This window comes from Oncorhynchus clarkii, chromosome 21 (assembly GCF_045791955.1).
Source record: "Oncorhynchus clarkii lewisi isolate Uvic-CL-2024 chromosome 21, UVic_Ocla_1.0, whole genome shotgun sequence".
Classification (NCBI taxonomy): Eukaryota; Metazoa; Chordata; class Actinopteri; order Salmoniformes; family Salmonidae; genus Oncorhynchus; species Oncorhynchus clarkii.
Window position 1 is genome coordinate 12,373,242 of NC_092167.1, and position 14,630 is coordinate 12,387,871.

General features: G+C 45.7%; 2 protein-coding genes across 2 annotated transcripts; both read right to left on the reverse strand.

Moving 5' to 3' along the window:
* Window positions 1-932: 932 nt before the first annotated feature.
* On the reverse strand, window positions 933-12,868 carry LOC139379602 (KICSTOR complex protein ITFG2-like; the record flags this gene model as incomplete). The annotated part of the gene is made up of 6 exons (XM_071122397.1): window positions 933-1,002; window positions 4,863-4,873; window positions 11,029-11,225; window positions 12,123-12,240; window positions 12,323-12,414; window positions 12,766-12,868. Coding segments are annotated over 6 exons (591 nt in total), but the record flags the coding sequence as incomplete, so codon positions are not given.
* Window positions 12,783-14,413, reverse strand: LOC139378548 (KICSTOR complex protein ITFG2-like). The gene is made up of 4 exons (XM_071120821.1): window positions 14,385-14,413; window positions 14,090-14,267; window positions 13,812-13,955; window positions 12,783-12,920 (listed from the first exon to the last, which is right to left on the reverse strand). The coding sequence occupies exons 2-4, from the start codon at window positions 14,196-14,198 to the stop codon at window positions 12,877-12,879; spliced, it is 297 nt and encodes a 98-aa protein (XP_070976922.1). The 5' UTR covers window positions 14,199-14,267; window positions 14,385-14,413; the 3' UTR covers window positions 12,783-12,876.
* Between the last annotated feature and the right edge of the window lie 217 nt (window positions 14,414-14,630).

Here is a 14,630-nt window from a genome sequence, read left to right on the forward strand (position 1 = left end):
ATGTCCTCTGGTCGGATGAAACAAAAATGGAACTGTTTGGCCATAATGACCGTCGTTATGTTTGGAGGAAAAGGGGGGATGCTTGCAAGCCGAAGAACACCATCCCAAACGTGAAGCACGGGGGTGGCAGCATCATGTTGTGGGGGTGCTTTGCTGAAGGAGGGACTGGTGCACTTCACAAAATAGATGGCATCATAAGGAAAATTATGTGGATATATTGAAGCAACATCTCAAGACATCAGTCAGGAAGTTAAAGCTTGGTCGTCAATGGATCTTCCAAATGGACAATGACCCCAAGCATACCTCCAAAGTTGTGGCAAAATGGCTTAAGGAAAACAAAGTCAAGGTATTGGAGTGGCCATCACAAAGCCCTGACCTCAATCCTATAGAAAATTTGTGGGCAGAACTGAAAAAGCGTGTGTGAGCAAGGAGGCCTACAAACCTGACTCAGTTACACCAGTTCTGTCAGGAGGAATGGGCCATAATTCACCCAACTTATTGTGGGAAGCTTGTGGAAGGCTACCCGAAACATTTAACCCAAGTTAAACTATTTAAAGGCAATGCTACCAAATACTAATTGTAAACTTCTGATCCACTGGGAATGTGATGAAAGAAATAAAACCTGAAGTAAATCATTCTCTCTACTATTATTCTGACATTTCACATTCTTAAAATAAAGTGGTGATCCTAACTGATCTAAGACGAGGAATTTTTACTAGGATTAAATTTCAGGAATTGTGAGAAACTTCCGACTTCAACTGTATGTTTCCCATGCCAATAAAGCGCCTTGAATTGATATACAGTGTTTGACAGAGGAGACCTTGAAGGGACAATGATGGCTGAACTGAAATATGAATCAGTCTCAGTCCTAGTAATCAGGGGGCTTCTTTAGTGTCACACAAGTGCTATCTGACCCGCAATATTATTATTAGTCATGTGAGGAGACTGCCATGACAACCGAGTGACCTGATGGCGAAGGTGAAGGATTTGAGGGGGATACTCCTTTACACAAAAAAACACATGATTCGACATGTGACAAATCACACGATATTTCACGTTGAAATCATGTTTTTGGAACACTTCACGTGATCACATTTTCATGTGTTGGTTGATGTTATCACACGTCGCTTTACATGTTATCACATTCATTTCACATAAGATCACGTGAAGTTCATGGGGTTTTTCCGTAAAGGCTGTTTGTACGAGAGGCGGCTGTCAGTTTTCAGAGTAGGACCATTTTCTTTTCCCGCATAGAGGAAATACTATTTCCGACAGTACTTATTATTAGCCCTGTCTTTGAGCTTAGATGGGACTCAAAGGGGAACGTTTTCCAAACCCTTTTATGTTGGCTAAAGCTCTTACAGCCTAATGCCTTCAACACCATATCAGATTTTTTCCCCCTCCAGCTTTAACTTCAATTATAACTCGATTATTATCATTTGTAATGACATTCAAATGTACCCCTTTCTTCTAAGGTAATTATAGCTGTTGATGCTTTACCCAAAATGATATTATGTAGTGTAAATAAAATGACATGTTGCAAATCAACTTCAATAACAGCAGACAAAATAAAATGTATCCTTCATTTACAGTGATACAAATGCATCCATTATAGAGTGTGTTTAGAGACGCCCTGATCATAGCCTCACCATTCTGCTTCATCAGAACAGTTGTTTTCAACCTTCCTGCGATTACACTAACCCGGTAGCTATGCTCTGTGGAAGCACATGAAATGATAACATTCTCTATCTCTGAGAGAGAGAGAAAGTCCTCCGTCCATTACACACAGTCAAAAAAAAAAGTGCTGTTTTTCTTATGCCACGGTAATGGGAGAGACAACTTAAAAACATAATCCCAAAACGTGTTGAACAGCCTGGCCAGACCCATGAATATAATGATTAACAGAACGGAAGGAGGACATACAACACACATCATTCTACAGTCCCCACTGTCGGTTTACTCTATTCCCTAATGAACTTCTGTTACGAGCTCTAACTTCTAACCTGGACAAGTGAGACTAAACAGATGTCAACACTGACTATCAATATAAATGGTAAAAACTACAGGAGAGTGGTGACAAGAATAGCTCCCATTGCTTAAACACACACACACACACACACACACACACACACACACACACACACACACACACACACACACACACACACACACACACACACACACACACACACACACACACACACACACACACACACACAGCTGGTGGGGACATTACCCCTGGGTGGTTAGTTCCCAGGGTCATCTGTCTGCTGCTTCTGTATTAGATAGTGTAACATCCAGCCTGATGGCATTGGGGAAATATCAGGGCAAAGGTCAAATTCACACAGGAACCATTCCACTCCTCCATGTTGCATTTATTATACCAGGCCAGCTGTGTCCTATGTGGGAAATAAATAAAGAAATCAAATATGGAACCAATTGCTGGTCTTGACATTACTCTATTTGCAGGGGCTTGACACACGTCTATATAAAGTAGACAAACACTTAAGAACCTAACATTAGAAGATTTGATATACTGAATAACCACGTGATGTAGCAAGTACTGGGACTGCAGTCAGAGGCCTTAGTCGGCAGACGGAGTCAGAAGTCGAGACCCAAGTGGAACCCAGTTATAGAATGCAGTGTTTTTCTGTCCCTTCAGTCTTGACGCACAGAGACACAGGTCCTGGGAAGCAGCGTGACACATGGACGTGCCAACCGTTTGACCATTAACGGGCAAAACAGGAACAAGTCTCGACAAAGCTGATAGGAATGCTGCTGACCAATGAGCCGGCTACATATAAGGGCATAAATCAGCGTTGTTTTTCTCATGCCACAGTAATGGGCGCAACGATCAACCTAAAAACATAATCACGTAACTTGTTGAACAGCCTGGCCAGACCCATGAATATAATGATTAACAGAGAGGAAGGAGGACATAGAACACACACATCATTCTACAGTTCCCATCACCGGTTCATTAAATACCTTAATGAACGTACAGGAAACTGCCAAAATAAAGGAAACACCGACATAAAAATGTCTTAATAGGGCGTGGAACTCTATTGGAGGGATGAGACACACCTCCTCCACAAGAAATTCCATATTTTGGTGTTTTGTTGATGGTGGTGGAAAACGCTGTGGATGGGGGCATTGTCATCCTATGGGGGCATAGTCATCCTATGGGGGCATAGTCATCCTATGGGGGCATTGTCATCCTATGGGGGCATAGTCATCCTATGGGGCATAGTCATCCTATGGGGGCATAGTCATCCTATGGGGGCATAGTCATCCTATGGGGGCATAGTCATCCTATGGGGGCATTGTCATCCTATGGGGCATAGTCATCCTATGGGGGCATTGTCATCCTATGGGGGCATAGTCATCCTATGGGGGCATAGTCATCCTATGGGGGCATAGTCATCCTATGGGGGCATAGTCATCCTATGGGGGCATAGTCATCCTATGGGGGCATTGTCATCCTATGGGGGCATAGTCATCCTATGGGGCATAGTCATCCTATGGGGGCATAGTCATCCTATGGGGGCATAGTCATCCTATGGGGGCATAGTCATCCTATGGGGGCATAGTCATCCTATGGGGGCATAGTCATCCTATGGGGGCATTGTCATCCTATGGGGCATAGTCATCCTATGGGGGCATTGTCATCCTATGGGGGCATAGTCATCCTATGGGGGCATAGTCATCCTATGGGGGCATAGTCATCCTATGGGGGCATAGTCATCCAATAGTCATCCTATGGGGGCATAGTCAGCCTATGGGGGCATAGTCATCCTATGGGGGCATAGTCATCCTATGGGGGCATAGTCAGCATATGGGGGCATAGTCATCCTATGGGGGCATAGTCAGCCTATGGGGGCATAGTCATCCTATGGGGGCATAGTCATCCTATGGGGGCATTGTCATCCTATGGGGGCATTGTCATCCTATGGGGGGGCATAGTCATCCTATGGGGGCATAGTCATCCTATGGGGGCATAGTCATCCTATGGGGGCATAGTCATCCTATGGGGGCATAGTCATCCTATGGGGGCATAGTCATCCAATAGTCATCCTATGGGGGCATAGTCATCCAATAGTCATCCTATGGGGGCATAGTCAGCCTATGGGGGCATAGTCATCCTATGGGGGCATAGTCATCCTATGGGGGCATAGTCAGCCTATGGGGGCATAGTCATCCTATGGGGGCATAGTCATCCTATGGGGGCATTGTCATCCTATGGGGGCATTGTCATCCTATGGGGGCATAGTCATCCTATGGGGGCATAGTCATCCTATGGGGGCATAGTCATCCAATAGTCATCCTATGGGGGCATAGTCAGCCTATGGGGGCATAGTCATCCTATGGGGGCATAGTCATCCTATGGGGGCATAGTCATCCTATGGGGGCATAGTCATCCTATGGGGGCATAGCCATGGTAGGCGAAATAATGGCCTGCCCAGATTTATATATTTTTTTACATGACCCTAAGCATGATGTTAAACACTTAACTAACTCAGGAACCACACCTGTGTGGAAGCACCTGCTTTCGATTTCTCTTTGTTTCCATTATTTTGGCAGCTACCTGTATGCAACTTCTAACCTTGAGAAGTGAAACTAAACAGATGAAAAACAAAGTGTCCATGCTTTGGTGCACACTGCACTGCAGGGCCTTGGCCCATGAAGGGGAGCTCTAGAGTATGATACCCAAGAGACACCTGAGCCCAGAGTCTAGACACACACATACAGTACACACTGCACTGCAGGGCCTTGGCCCATGAAGGGGAGGGGAGCGTACAGTCTTGCTGCTACGCTGATGGTCAAGTCACATAACGCTGTTGGTAATTATGTAACAGCAGTACCTCTCCAGATCCTTGAGGATCAACGATCACAGAACAAAAAGACAGAAAGAATGGGAGTAAAATGGCCGACATTTGGTATAACTTACAAGATGAAAAGCCGGGAATAAATATTGGTGGTTGAACCTATCGCACATTAACTCTGTCAAACCGGCACATTGCCTTAGGACAGGGAAGGGTCACAACAAAAAAACTGAACCGCAGTGGCTCGACCGAGTCGCTCTGTATTAAACTCTGTCTTTAGTGGGGTTGAGTCAGAGTGGGTTTTGAAATGCAGATGAGAGCACTGCTTTAGATGAATAAATCACGGCTGAGCCAGCGGAGGAGCTCCCTGCTGCTCTGGGGAGCTCTTCTACCAGCATTCACTTAAACTGGGGAGTTTAGAATGCATAACCATGGTTGCTTTAGGGAAGGTAATGCAGAAAAAGTGTGACATCATCATGCAGAAGCAGGGTGGCATGCATTACGGATGGGCCATTCATTTAGCTGGCCCCTTAAAGAAAATGCATTAGGGCAGGATGTTAAATCAAGAGATGCACACAGGCAGTATGTAGTAGCTGCATGTCTGAGCTTTCTTGTTGAGGGCCCAACTTTGTAAGTGTTGTTCAAACCCATATTTACATAGTAATGACATACTGCAGACAGGTACACAGGTTCACTTGACATAAATGTTTTAGCTTGCCACAGTGAAACACCCGAGAGTGGTGGTACAAAGTAAACTGTACCATCTGCATGGCAACGCTGCTGAGAAGACATTCAGATGATTAATTTACTGCTGAAATAAACACAAGCAGAGAGAGATAAAAGTCCCCATAGGTATAACAACATGCATCTCTCCTCACGACGCCTTGTACAGCAACAGACAGAATTATCCTGCATTGTCACATTGTGAAGCCAGAGAAAATAAGCTTCCTGATAAACACACTGTAGATACATTTACTTTACTCCCTTCCGTGTTATTAAGAAATGACTCATATATAATACCTCAGGTCTGTCGACAGTCAGAGAAGGGGGATGTGTTTGGTTGTTATTTGTGATGGGTGGGTGAAGATGTCTACCATTGTGTGTGGAACTCAGACTTGGTGACAGGCGACAGCTACACACACAGGCAGCGCTATCAGCAATAAACTGATGTCACACTGCAAACTGGGTTTAGCCATAAGGACCTCTCTCTCTCTAGCTACAGTCTGTCGCTCCTTTTCTCTCTAACATCTCCCTCTCTTTGAGCCTCTTTCTCTTCCACTCCCTTCTCTCTCCCAAACCCCTCTCCCTACTCCTCCCTTACTCTCCCTACCCCTTCTCTCCCTACCTCCCCTCTCTCTCTCTCCCTCCCTCTGTCCCTCTCTCTCCCTACCCCCTCTGTCCCTCTCTGTCCCTACCCCCTCTCTCTCTCTGTCCCTACCCCCTCTGTCTCTCTCTGTCCCTACCCCCTCTGTCTCTCTCTGTCCCTACCCCCTCTGTCTCTCTCTGTCCCTCTCTGTCCCTACCCCCTCTGTCTCTCTCTGTCCCTACCCCCTCCCCTCTCTCTCGCTCTCTGTCCCTACCCCCCCTCTCTCGCTGTCCCTACCCCCTCTCTCTCTCTCTGTCCCTACCCCCTCTCTCTCTCTCTGTCCCCCCCCCCCCTCTCTCTCTGTCCCTACCCCCTCTGTCTCTCTCTGTCCCTACCCCCTCTGTCTCTCTCTGTCCCTACCCCCTCTGTCTCTCTCTGTCCCTACCCCCTCTGTCTCTCTCTGTCCCTCTCTGTCCCTACCCCCTCTGTCTCTCTCTGTCACTACCCCCCTCTGCCCCTACCCCCTCTGTCTCTCTCTGTCCCTACCCCTTCTCTCCCTACCTCCCCTCCCTCTCTCTCTCTCCCTACCCTCTGTCCCTCTCTGTCCCTACCCCCTCTGTCCCTTTCTGTCCCTACCCCCTCTGTCCCTCTCTGTCCCTACCCCTTCTGTCCCTCTCTGTCCCTATCCCCTCTCTCTCTCTCTCTGTGTCCTTACCCCCTCTCTCTCTGTCCCTACCCTCTCTCTCTCTGTCCCTACCCCTTCTCTCCCTACCTCCCTCCCTACCTCTCTCTCTCTCCCCCTACCCCCTCTGTCCCTCCCCCCTCTCTGTCTCTCTCTGTCTCTACCCCCCCTGTCTCTACCCCCTCTGTCTCTACCCCCTCTGTCTCTCTCTGTCTCTACCCCCTCTGTCTCTCTCTGTCCCTACCCCCTTTGTCTCTCTCTGTCCATACCCCCTTTGTCTCTCTCTGTCCCTACCCCCCTCTGTCCCTACCCCCTCTCTCTCTCAGTCCATACCCCCCCTCTCTCTCTCTGTCCCTACCCCCCCTCTCTCTCTCTGTCCCTACCCCCTTTGTCCCTACCCCCTCTCTCTCTCTGTCCCTACCCCCCCCCCTCTCTCTGTCCCTACCCCCTCTGTCCCTACCCCCTCTCTCTCTCTGCCCCTACCCCCTTTGTCTCTGTCCCTACCCCATTTGTCTCTCTCTGTCCTTACCCCCTCTGTTCCTACCCCCTCTCTCTCTCTGTCCCTACCCCCTCTCTCTCTGTCCCTACCCCCTCTCTCTCTGTCCCTACCCCCTCTCTCTCTCTCTGCCCTCCCCCCCAGCCCTGTCTCCATGACCACTATGTGTCTCATGATGAGTTAGGTAACAGTTCTCTGAAATCCCGGGAAGGAGCACCAACACGCCCAGGGGTTCAATTATTAACACGCTGCAGGAACAGGAAGCTACTAGGCTTAACTGTTGTTAGGAAATCTTTTGATTTTTTTTATGAATAAGGCCTACCTGAAATGGCTATCTGCAGACTATGTAATCATTTAGGCGAGCAGTCAGCTCACCAGACCTTTGATTTAATCAAGAGGCTAATTAAGGGATTAATGATCATTTCTTTGGGCCAAATTGATTTACCCTGCTAGTGCTTCATTCTGTTGTTGAAACAGGAGACAGTTCAACAGCGTGTCTGCCCTGTAGCCAGGATGGCAGTGTTTATATAGAAGCTGTCAGTGTCATGCACAGGAGGTTGGTGGTACCTTACTTTGGGAGGACGGGCTCGTTGTAATGACTGGAGCAGAATCAGGAAATGGTATCAAATACATCAAACACATGGTTTCCAGGGGTTTGATGCCATTCTATTTACGCCGTTCCGGCCATTATTATGAGCCGTTCTCCCCTCAGCAGCCTCCACTGGGTCTGGTAGCTGGACCATCTGTCACTCTGTGAGCACAGCAGCTACTGGCTCCGACAGAGAGGGCCATGCAGAGCAGCAGAGTATAGTACAAACGAACAGTCACACAGTACGTGCATACGCAACACAAACATAAACAGACAGGAAGCTAGCTACTGTATTATGTAGTGCAGTCTATGTCATTCAGCCCAGGGACAGATGGAGATAGTGCTCATGCAGCAGAAAGATAAGCCTGAATAGAGCTCGGCAGCTTGTCGTCCTAAAAAAAAACTGAAAAGAGATACCTCTGGTTCGTTTCTTTGGGGGAAATGAATGGGAAAGAACAGGGTTTTGGGATAAACGCCGAAAATAAGGTCTGAGGTTGACACAGGCTTAGGAGATCTTCTACGTTTTGTTCGATGAGATAATATCAGGCAGTAAACGTGGCCTTTATGAATTCTGAAGCCTTTCATGTGCTCTGTGTGCTTTTTTTGATGACATAAATGCTTCAGAATTCACAAAAAAAAGTTATGTTAGCGGGTGAAGATTATCTCATAGAACAAGATCTCCTAAACCTGTGTTTACCACCAACCTTCTTTCATCGCGTATATCCCAAAACGCCATTCATTTACCCATAGGCCTTGCCCAACGAACCATGGCAGAGTGGTGCCTACAAAAAGACACCATTACTATTTCTTACAGTTGAAGTCGGAAGTTTACATACACTTACGTTGGAGTCATTAAAACTCGTTTTTCAACCACTCCACAAATGTCTTGTTAACAAACTATAGTTTTGGCAAGTCGGTTAGGACATCTACGTTGTGCATGACACAAGTACTTTTTCCAACACTTGTTTACAGACAGATTATTTCACTTATAATTCACTGTATCACAATTCCAGTGGGTCAGATGTTTACATACACTAAGTTGACTGTGCGTTTAAACGGGCTTGGAAAATTCCAGAAAATGACATCATGGCTTTAGCAGCTTCTGATAGGCTAATTGACATAATTTGAGTCATTTGGAGGTGTACCTGTAGATGTATTTCAAGGCCTACCTTCAAACTTGGTGCCTCTTTGCTTGACATCATGGGGAAATCAAAAGAAATCAGCCAAGACCTCAGAAGAAAAATTGTAGACCTCCAGAATTCTGGTTCATCCTTGGGAGCAATTTCCAAATGCTTGAAGGTACCACCTTCATCTGTACAAACAATAGTACGCACGTTTAAACACCATGGGACCACGCAGCCGTCATACCGCTCAGGAAGGAGACACGTTCTGTCTCCTAGAGATGAATGCACTTTAGTGCGAAAATGCAAATCAATCCCAGAACAACAGCAAAGGACCTTGTGAAGATTCTGGAGGAAAATGTAAAACCAGTCCTATATCAACATAACCTGAAAGGCTGCTCAGCAAGGAAGAAGCCACTGCTCCAAAACCGCCATAAAAAAGCCAGACTACGGTTTGCAACTGCACATGGGGACAAAGATCGTACTTTTTGGAGAAATGTCCTCTGGTCTGATGAAACAAAAATAGAACTGTTTGGCCATAATGACCATTGTTATGTTTGTAGGAAAAAGAGGGAGGCTTGCAAGCCAAAGAACACCATCCCAACTGTGAAGCAAGGGGGTGGCAGCATCATGTTGTGGGGGTGATTTGCTGCAAGAGGGACTGGTGCACTTCACAAAATAGATGGCATCATGAGGCAGGAAAATTATGTGGATGGAAAATTATGTGGATATATTGAAGCAACATCTCAAGACATCAGTCAGGAAGTTAAAGCTTGGTCGCAAATGGTTCTTCCAAATGGACAATGACCCCAAGCATACTTCCAAAGTTGTGGCGAAATGGCTTAAGGACAACAAAGTCAAGGTATTGGAATGGCCATCACAAAGCCCTGACCTCAATCCCATAGGAAAACTGTGGGCAGAACTGAAAAAGCGTGTGCGAGCAAGGAGGCCTACACACCTGACTACCCCAACTTATTGTGGGAAGCTTGTGGAAGGTTACCCGAAATGTTTGACCCAAGTTAAACTATTTAAAGGCAATGCTACCAAATACTAATTGCGTGTATGTAAACTTCTGACCCACTGGGAATGTGATGAAAGAAATAAAAGCTGAAATAAATTACTCTCTCTACTATTATTCTGACATTTCACATTCTTAAAATAAGGTGGTGGTGATTCTAACTGACCTAAGACAGAGAATTCTTACTAGGATTAAATGTCAGGAATTGTGAATAACAATGTATTTGGCTAAGGTGTATGTAAACTTCCGACTTCAACTGTATATCCCCAGTCTGTCCTGTGCATGTCCACCCACACCCTACAATGAACAGCTGTGTGATGGATCTTCTGTACGTCTCTAGATGTGTCCCTCAGTGTGTGTGTGTGTGTGTGTGTGTGTGTGTGTGTGTGTGTGTGTGTGTGTGTGTGTGTGTGTGTGTGTGTGTGTGTGTGTGTGTGTGTGATGTGTTTGTGAATCTGGGCAGCCCTTTGACAGTGTTGCTAGCCTGCTGAGAGAGAATTCCCCTGGGATATAGAGAGCAAAGAAGAGAGAGGCAGAGAGAGAGATGAAGAGAGTGGTCCCGTCTGCTCCACAGGAGTGAATGCGTGGATTCCAGCCTCTGCCTCTATAAATACTCCAGTCACGCATCAGAACAACAGTCTGCTGGCGGGGACAGGTTTTACATACATTTAGACGAGTAGAGGACACACACATTTCATCTGTTTCCCTTACTCTCAGTTAGAGGACATGAATACAGAACAGTACATGCACTGTTTGTGTGTCAGGTAGCATTAGCTGAGTTAATGGGGAACTAAACAAAATGGTGGACAGGGAAAACCAGGAGCTTTCTACCTGGTGCTGCGTTCTAATTAAATTACATGCAAGATTATTTTTGTATTTTGACCTACTTAGTCCACCTGTCGGCTCTCTCTAGTAACGAGCCTGCGGAGGAGGTTAGAACTAACTCATTTTTTTCCTTGATATGGTTTGAGTGAGAGTAGCTTTTAGGTTTACATTGTTGTTTAACTCCAACTCGCCCACTCCCAGTTGCTCCAGCCGGGCCTTGAACTCTGGCCTCTCCTCCAGGACCCTAAGGAGATGGGTGGGCTCCATGCGCTCCAGCTCCACCCTCCAGTACACATAGATCTTGTGGTTGAAGCTGACGTACACCAGACAGGGGCTGTTCTTGCCATCCTTACAGGTGTACTGACCTGTTAAACACCAACATCTAAGGCCGGTTAGACAACAAGAGTTTCCCCTAATCACATGTCTTAATCAGGAAAAACTCCAGGCCCTAGTCATTACAGTAAAATATACATTCAGTGACAATAGGAGAGGCTTAGAAATAGGATTGTTCAAATCAAATAAATAAAATCAGATGTTATTTGTTACATGCGCCGAATACAACAGGTGTCGTAGACCTTACCATGAAATGACAAGTCCTTAACCAACAATGCAGGTTTTTTTGTAAGAAAATATTTGCTCATCACTGTGGCCCTGTGAACACTGGCCTATAATAATGTGTGTTTCGCAAGCAATGCCAACAGTGGTGAGGCTGAACTAATTCATTCCAATAACCACAGAGACAAAGCATGGATGACCCCTGAGTGTGTGTTGTTCACACACTGACTCTGATAGTCCTGTCTGTAGCTTCAACATGCGTTCATCGTTACACATTCTGCATTTATTCCTTGTGGTATTATTATTATTTGTATTATCCTCTGCGCTGTTGAAAAGCGCCCGTAAATTAGCATTTCACAGTTACTCCACACCTGTTGTTTAAGAAGCATGTGACAAAAATAATTTCATTTGATTCTCTCTTGCCCATTTCTTTAATCCTCTTATTAGATAACAATAGGACCTCTCTCTGCTCTCAGAGGCACTGGGGCTCGTGCAGAAATTGGAGAGACAGCATTTGACAGCGAGCGAGAGAGTGGGAGATAGAGAGGATGTAGCTTGTTTATGTGAGCCTGAAGTCCAACACTGCCATCTAATGGTGACATGAGCTGTAAACATTTATTGTATTAATACTGTCAATATCATTTGCTTAGTCATCACGTAAATCAGGTATACATGACAAGAATGTGTGGTTCAGAATGAGATGTCACCTGCACTGAAAGCATTGACGTTCTCGTCAAACTGGAAGCGCACCACCATGCGGTTGTGGTCGATGATGTAGGTCTGACCGTCCCAGGCACACGCCACCACCTCCTCTCTGCCGTCGCCCTGGAGACAAGAGGCACAGTCAAAAACCGCACGGTCACAGGCAGTCACTCAAAAAAAACATATACTGTTTTTATAAACTCACTGTGATGTCCAGCTTCTGCAGAGCAAAAAGCTGGTGATCCACCTGCACTGACCACTTCAACTGCTCTGAACTGTCCATCAGTTTCAGTGTGCCTGGAACACACAAAAAACTACACGATCACATTGTTCACATACTAAAATTACCAACATTTTATGCTTACAATTGTTAATGGCATCAAGAGTATTGTTTAAACTGCATATAATAATAATATTAATAATAATAAAATGACAGTCTGATAAAAAAATGTAAAGAACTAAAACAGCTCAAGACCTACAGACCACTGGTTCTCACAGGGTTAAGGAAAACATTAAAGCCATAGAAATGGAATGAATTATTCATATGTTTACAGCAGCACTCAGTGCTGGACACCAACATAGTCATCTAAAGATGTATTAGGTTCTCTGCATATGTATTAGGTGCTCTGCATGTCCAGTGGTATGTACCTGCCAGGAGTGGGTGGAGCCTCCTCCCCAGGCCCCGCCTCAGAGGAGTCCTGTTGTGTCCATGTGCACAGCAGGATGGCAGAGCCACAACCAGGCTGGGACACCATCAGTTCAGGAAAACCCTGTAGGTCTGGGTTTACTGACAGGCTGTCCACCTGTCACAGGAGGAAATAATGGATTAGAAATAGTAGAGTGTACACTTTACAGGATGTGAAGTCATCCAGTGTTATGTGGGGTTTATATGTCGGGCCAGAGTTCAACTTGGGATAACCGGTCATACAAAAGTAGCTCAGCTTTTAGCCAGGTCAATTTCTATGGCAACGAATCTTTCAGAACGAACCTGCTCCTGGGCAAGCTAACTCCACTTACCCTGAATGAAATGACTGAGCCACGAGTTGAGGATCAATTAACTCAGATTCACTCCCTCTTGCAAAGACTGCATCATCCCCTTCATTTGAGGAAGACGACTGACTCAATATTTTATTAATCAAATGTTTTTTGTGTGCTACAAAATACTAATGTTAAGATATCACATTTCACATTTAGTAATGATAGAATGCATTTTAAACTTCACGCAACGTAACACTTTTGTGTGACTTAATAAATAACAAATATCAATAGGAGTGGGAAGGTGCTTGTGCATTGATAAACACACCAAAGACGGCCTTAACGAAAAGTTGGAAAATAAAGACGGCACTTTTAATAGCCTATTTCACACCATAGCCTGCTGAACTTGCAAGAGATTTTTTCTCTCAGAACAAATAAAAATGTGGCACTGATTAATTCATAGATGAAGGTTTCAGCATTGTCACAACGAAGAGAGCGACTAGCCATGTGCGACATGCGCAGTTACAAGCCTGTTAGAGTTTAGCGGCAGGCGGACGAGCAATATCCACCGTCGTAGTACGGACCAAGCCTGAGCTGGAATGTAAAGCTTGCTGAAGATGGTAAGAAAACCCTGAGTAGAGTAATCTAGATTACTCCGTAGGAAACCCCTCAGGAGTTTTTCAGCCTTTGATTGACATATTCCATGTTTGTGTATAGACCTGCCTGTCCCTCCAGAAGCCACTTCTTCAGCAGGACCAGCTGTCCAGAGCTCAGGTCTGAAGAATCGTTGGGCTCCTCCCAGCGGAACGCTCTCACCACACGGTCTGTGTATCCCACTACAAGCTCACTGCGCCCATCCCCATCTGCAAAGCGTACACACACACACACACACACACACACACACACGGCTGAGAATAAAGCAGTCAAAACAGAAACGGTCAATTGCATTGAGGGTCCCTACATCTAGGATGAAATGGGTGCAGAACAGAGAGGTTACCTATGTCACTAATAAGGATGACTTTGGTGCTGGCAGGAATGTGCTGAGAGAAGCAGGGTTTCTGGTCGTCAGAGAACAGCGCCTCCTGCTGGCTGGATGAATCTGACATGGCTCCTGCCACTGCAGACAGGTCAAACAGGTGAAACCATCCCTCTGCACCCACAGCAACTACAAAGTTCTGATGGATAAGTTAAGGCGGTGAATAGTTAGATGATAGCACTCATTGGATGCAAGGGGAAAATGACACCACTATTCCTCATCTGACTGGAGGACTATGCAGTTTCTGCACACCCACCCTTCCGTTGTTGCAGATGTCTCCAACACCAACACCGGTGAGCTAAAGAAGAAACAAAAAAGATACTTCATTAAATATTTGTCTAAATCTGCTAAAATAACAACAGAAATCAGATGTGCAGGCAGGGGTGTTCAAAACCCCTCTTTAACGCCACTGCAGTTGTACTTAAACGTGACGATATTTGAACTCAAAGAGAGGTGATCAAATACCCTCTAAGCAGCCACTTATCATGCCCACACATGTTCT

Excerpts from the sequence above, each read along its gene's own strand:
- LOC139378548 (XM_071120821.1), bottom strand. The coding sequence starts at position 14,198 with ATGTCAGATTCATCCAGCCAGCAGGAGGCGCTGTTCTCTGACGACCAG. Across the intron at positions 13,956-14,089 it reads CATCCTTATTAGTGACATAG|ATGGGGATGGGCGCAGTGAG; the intron begins GTAACCTCTCTG and ends TACGCTTTGCAG. Across the intron at positions 12,921-13,811 it reads GCTTCTGGAGGGACAGGCAG|GTGGACAGCCTGTCAGTAAA; the intron begins GTCTATACACAA and ends CTCCTGTGACAG.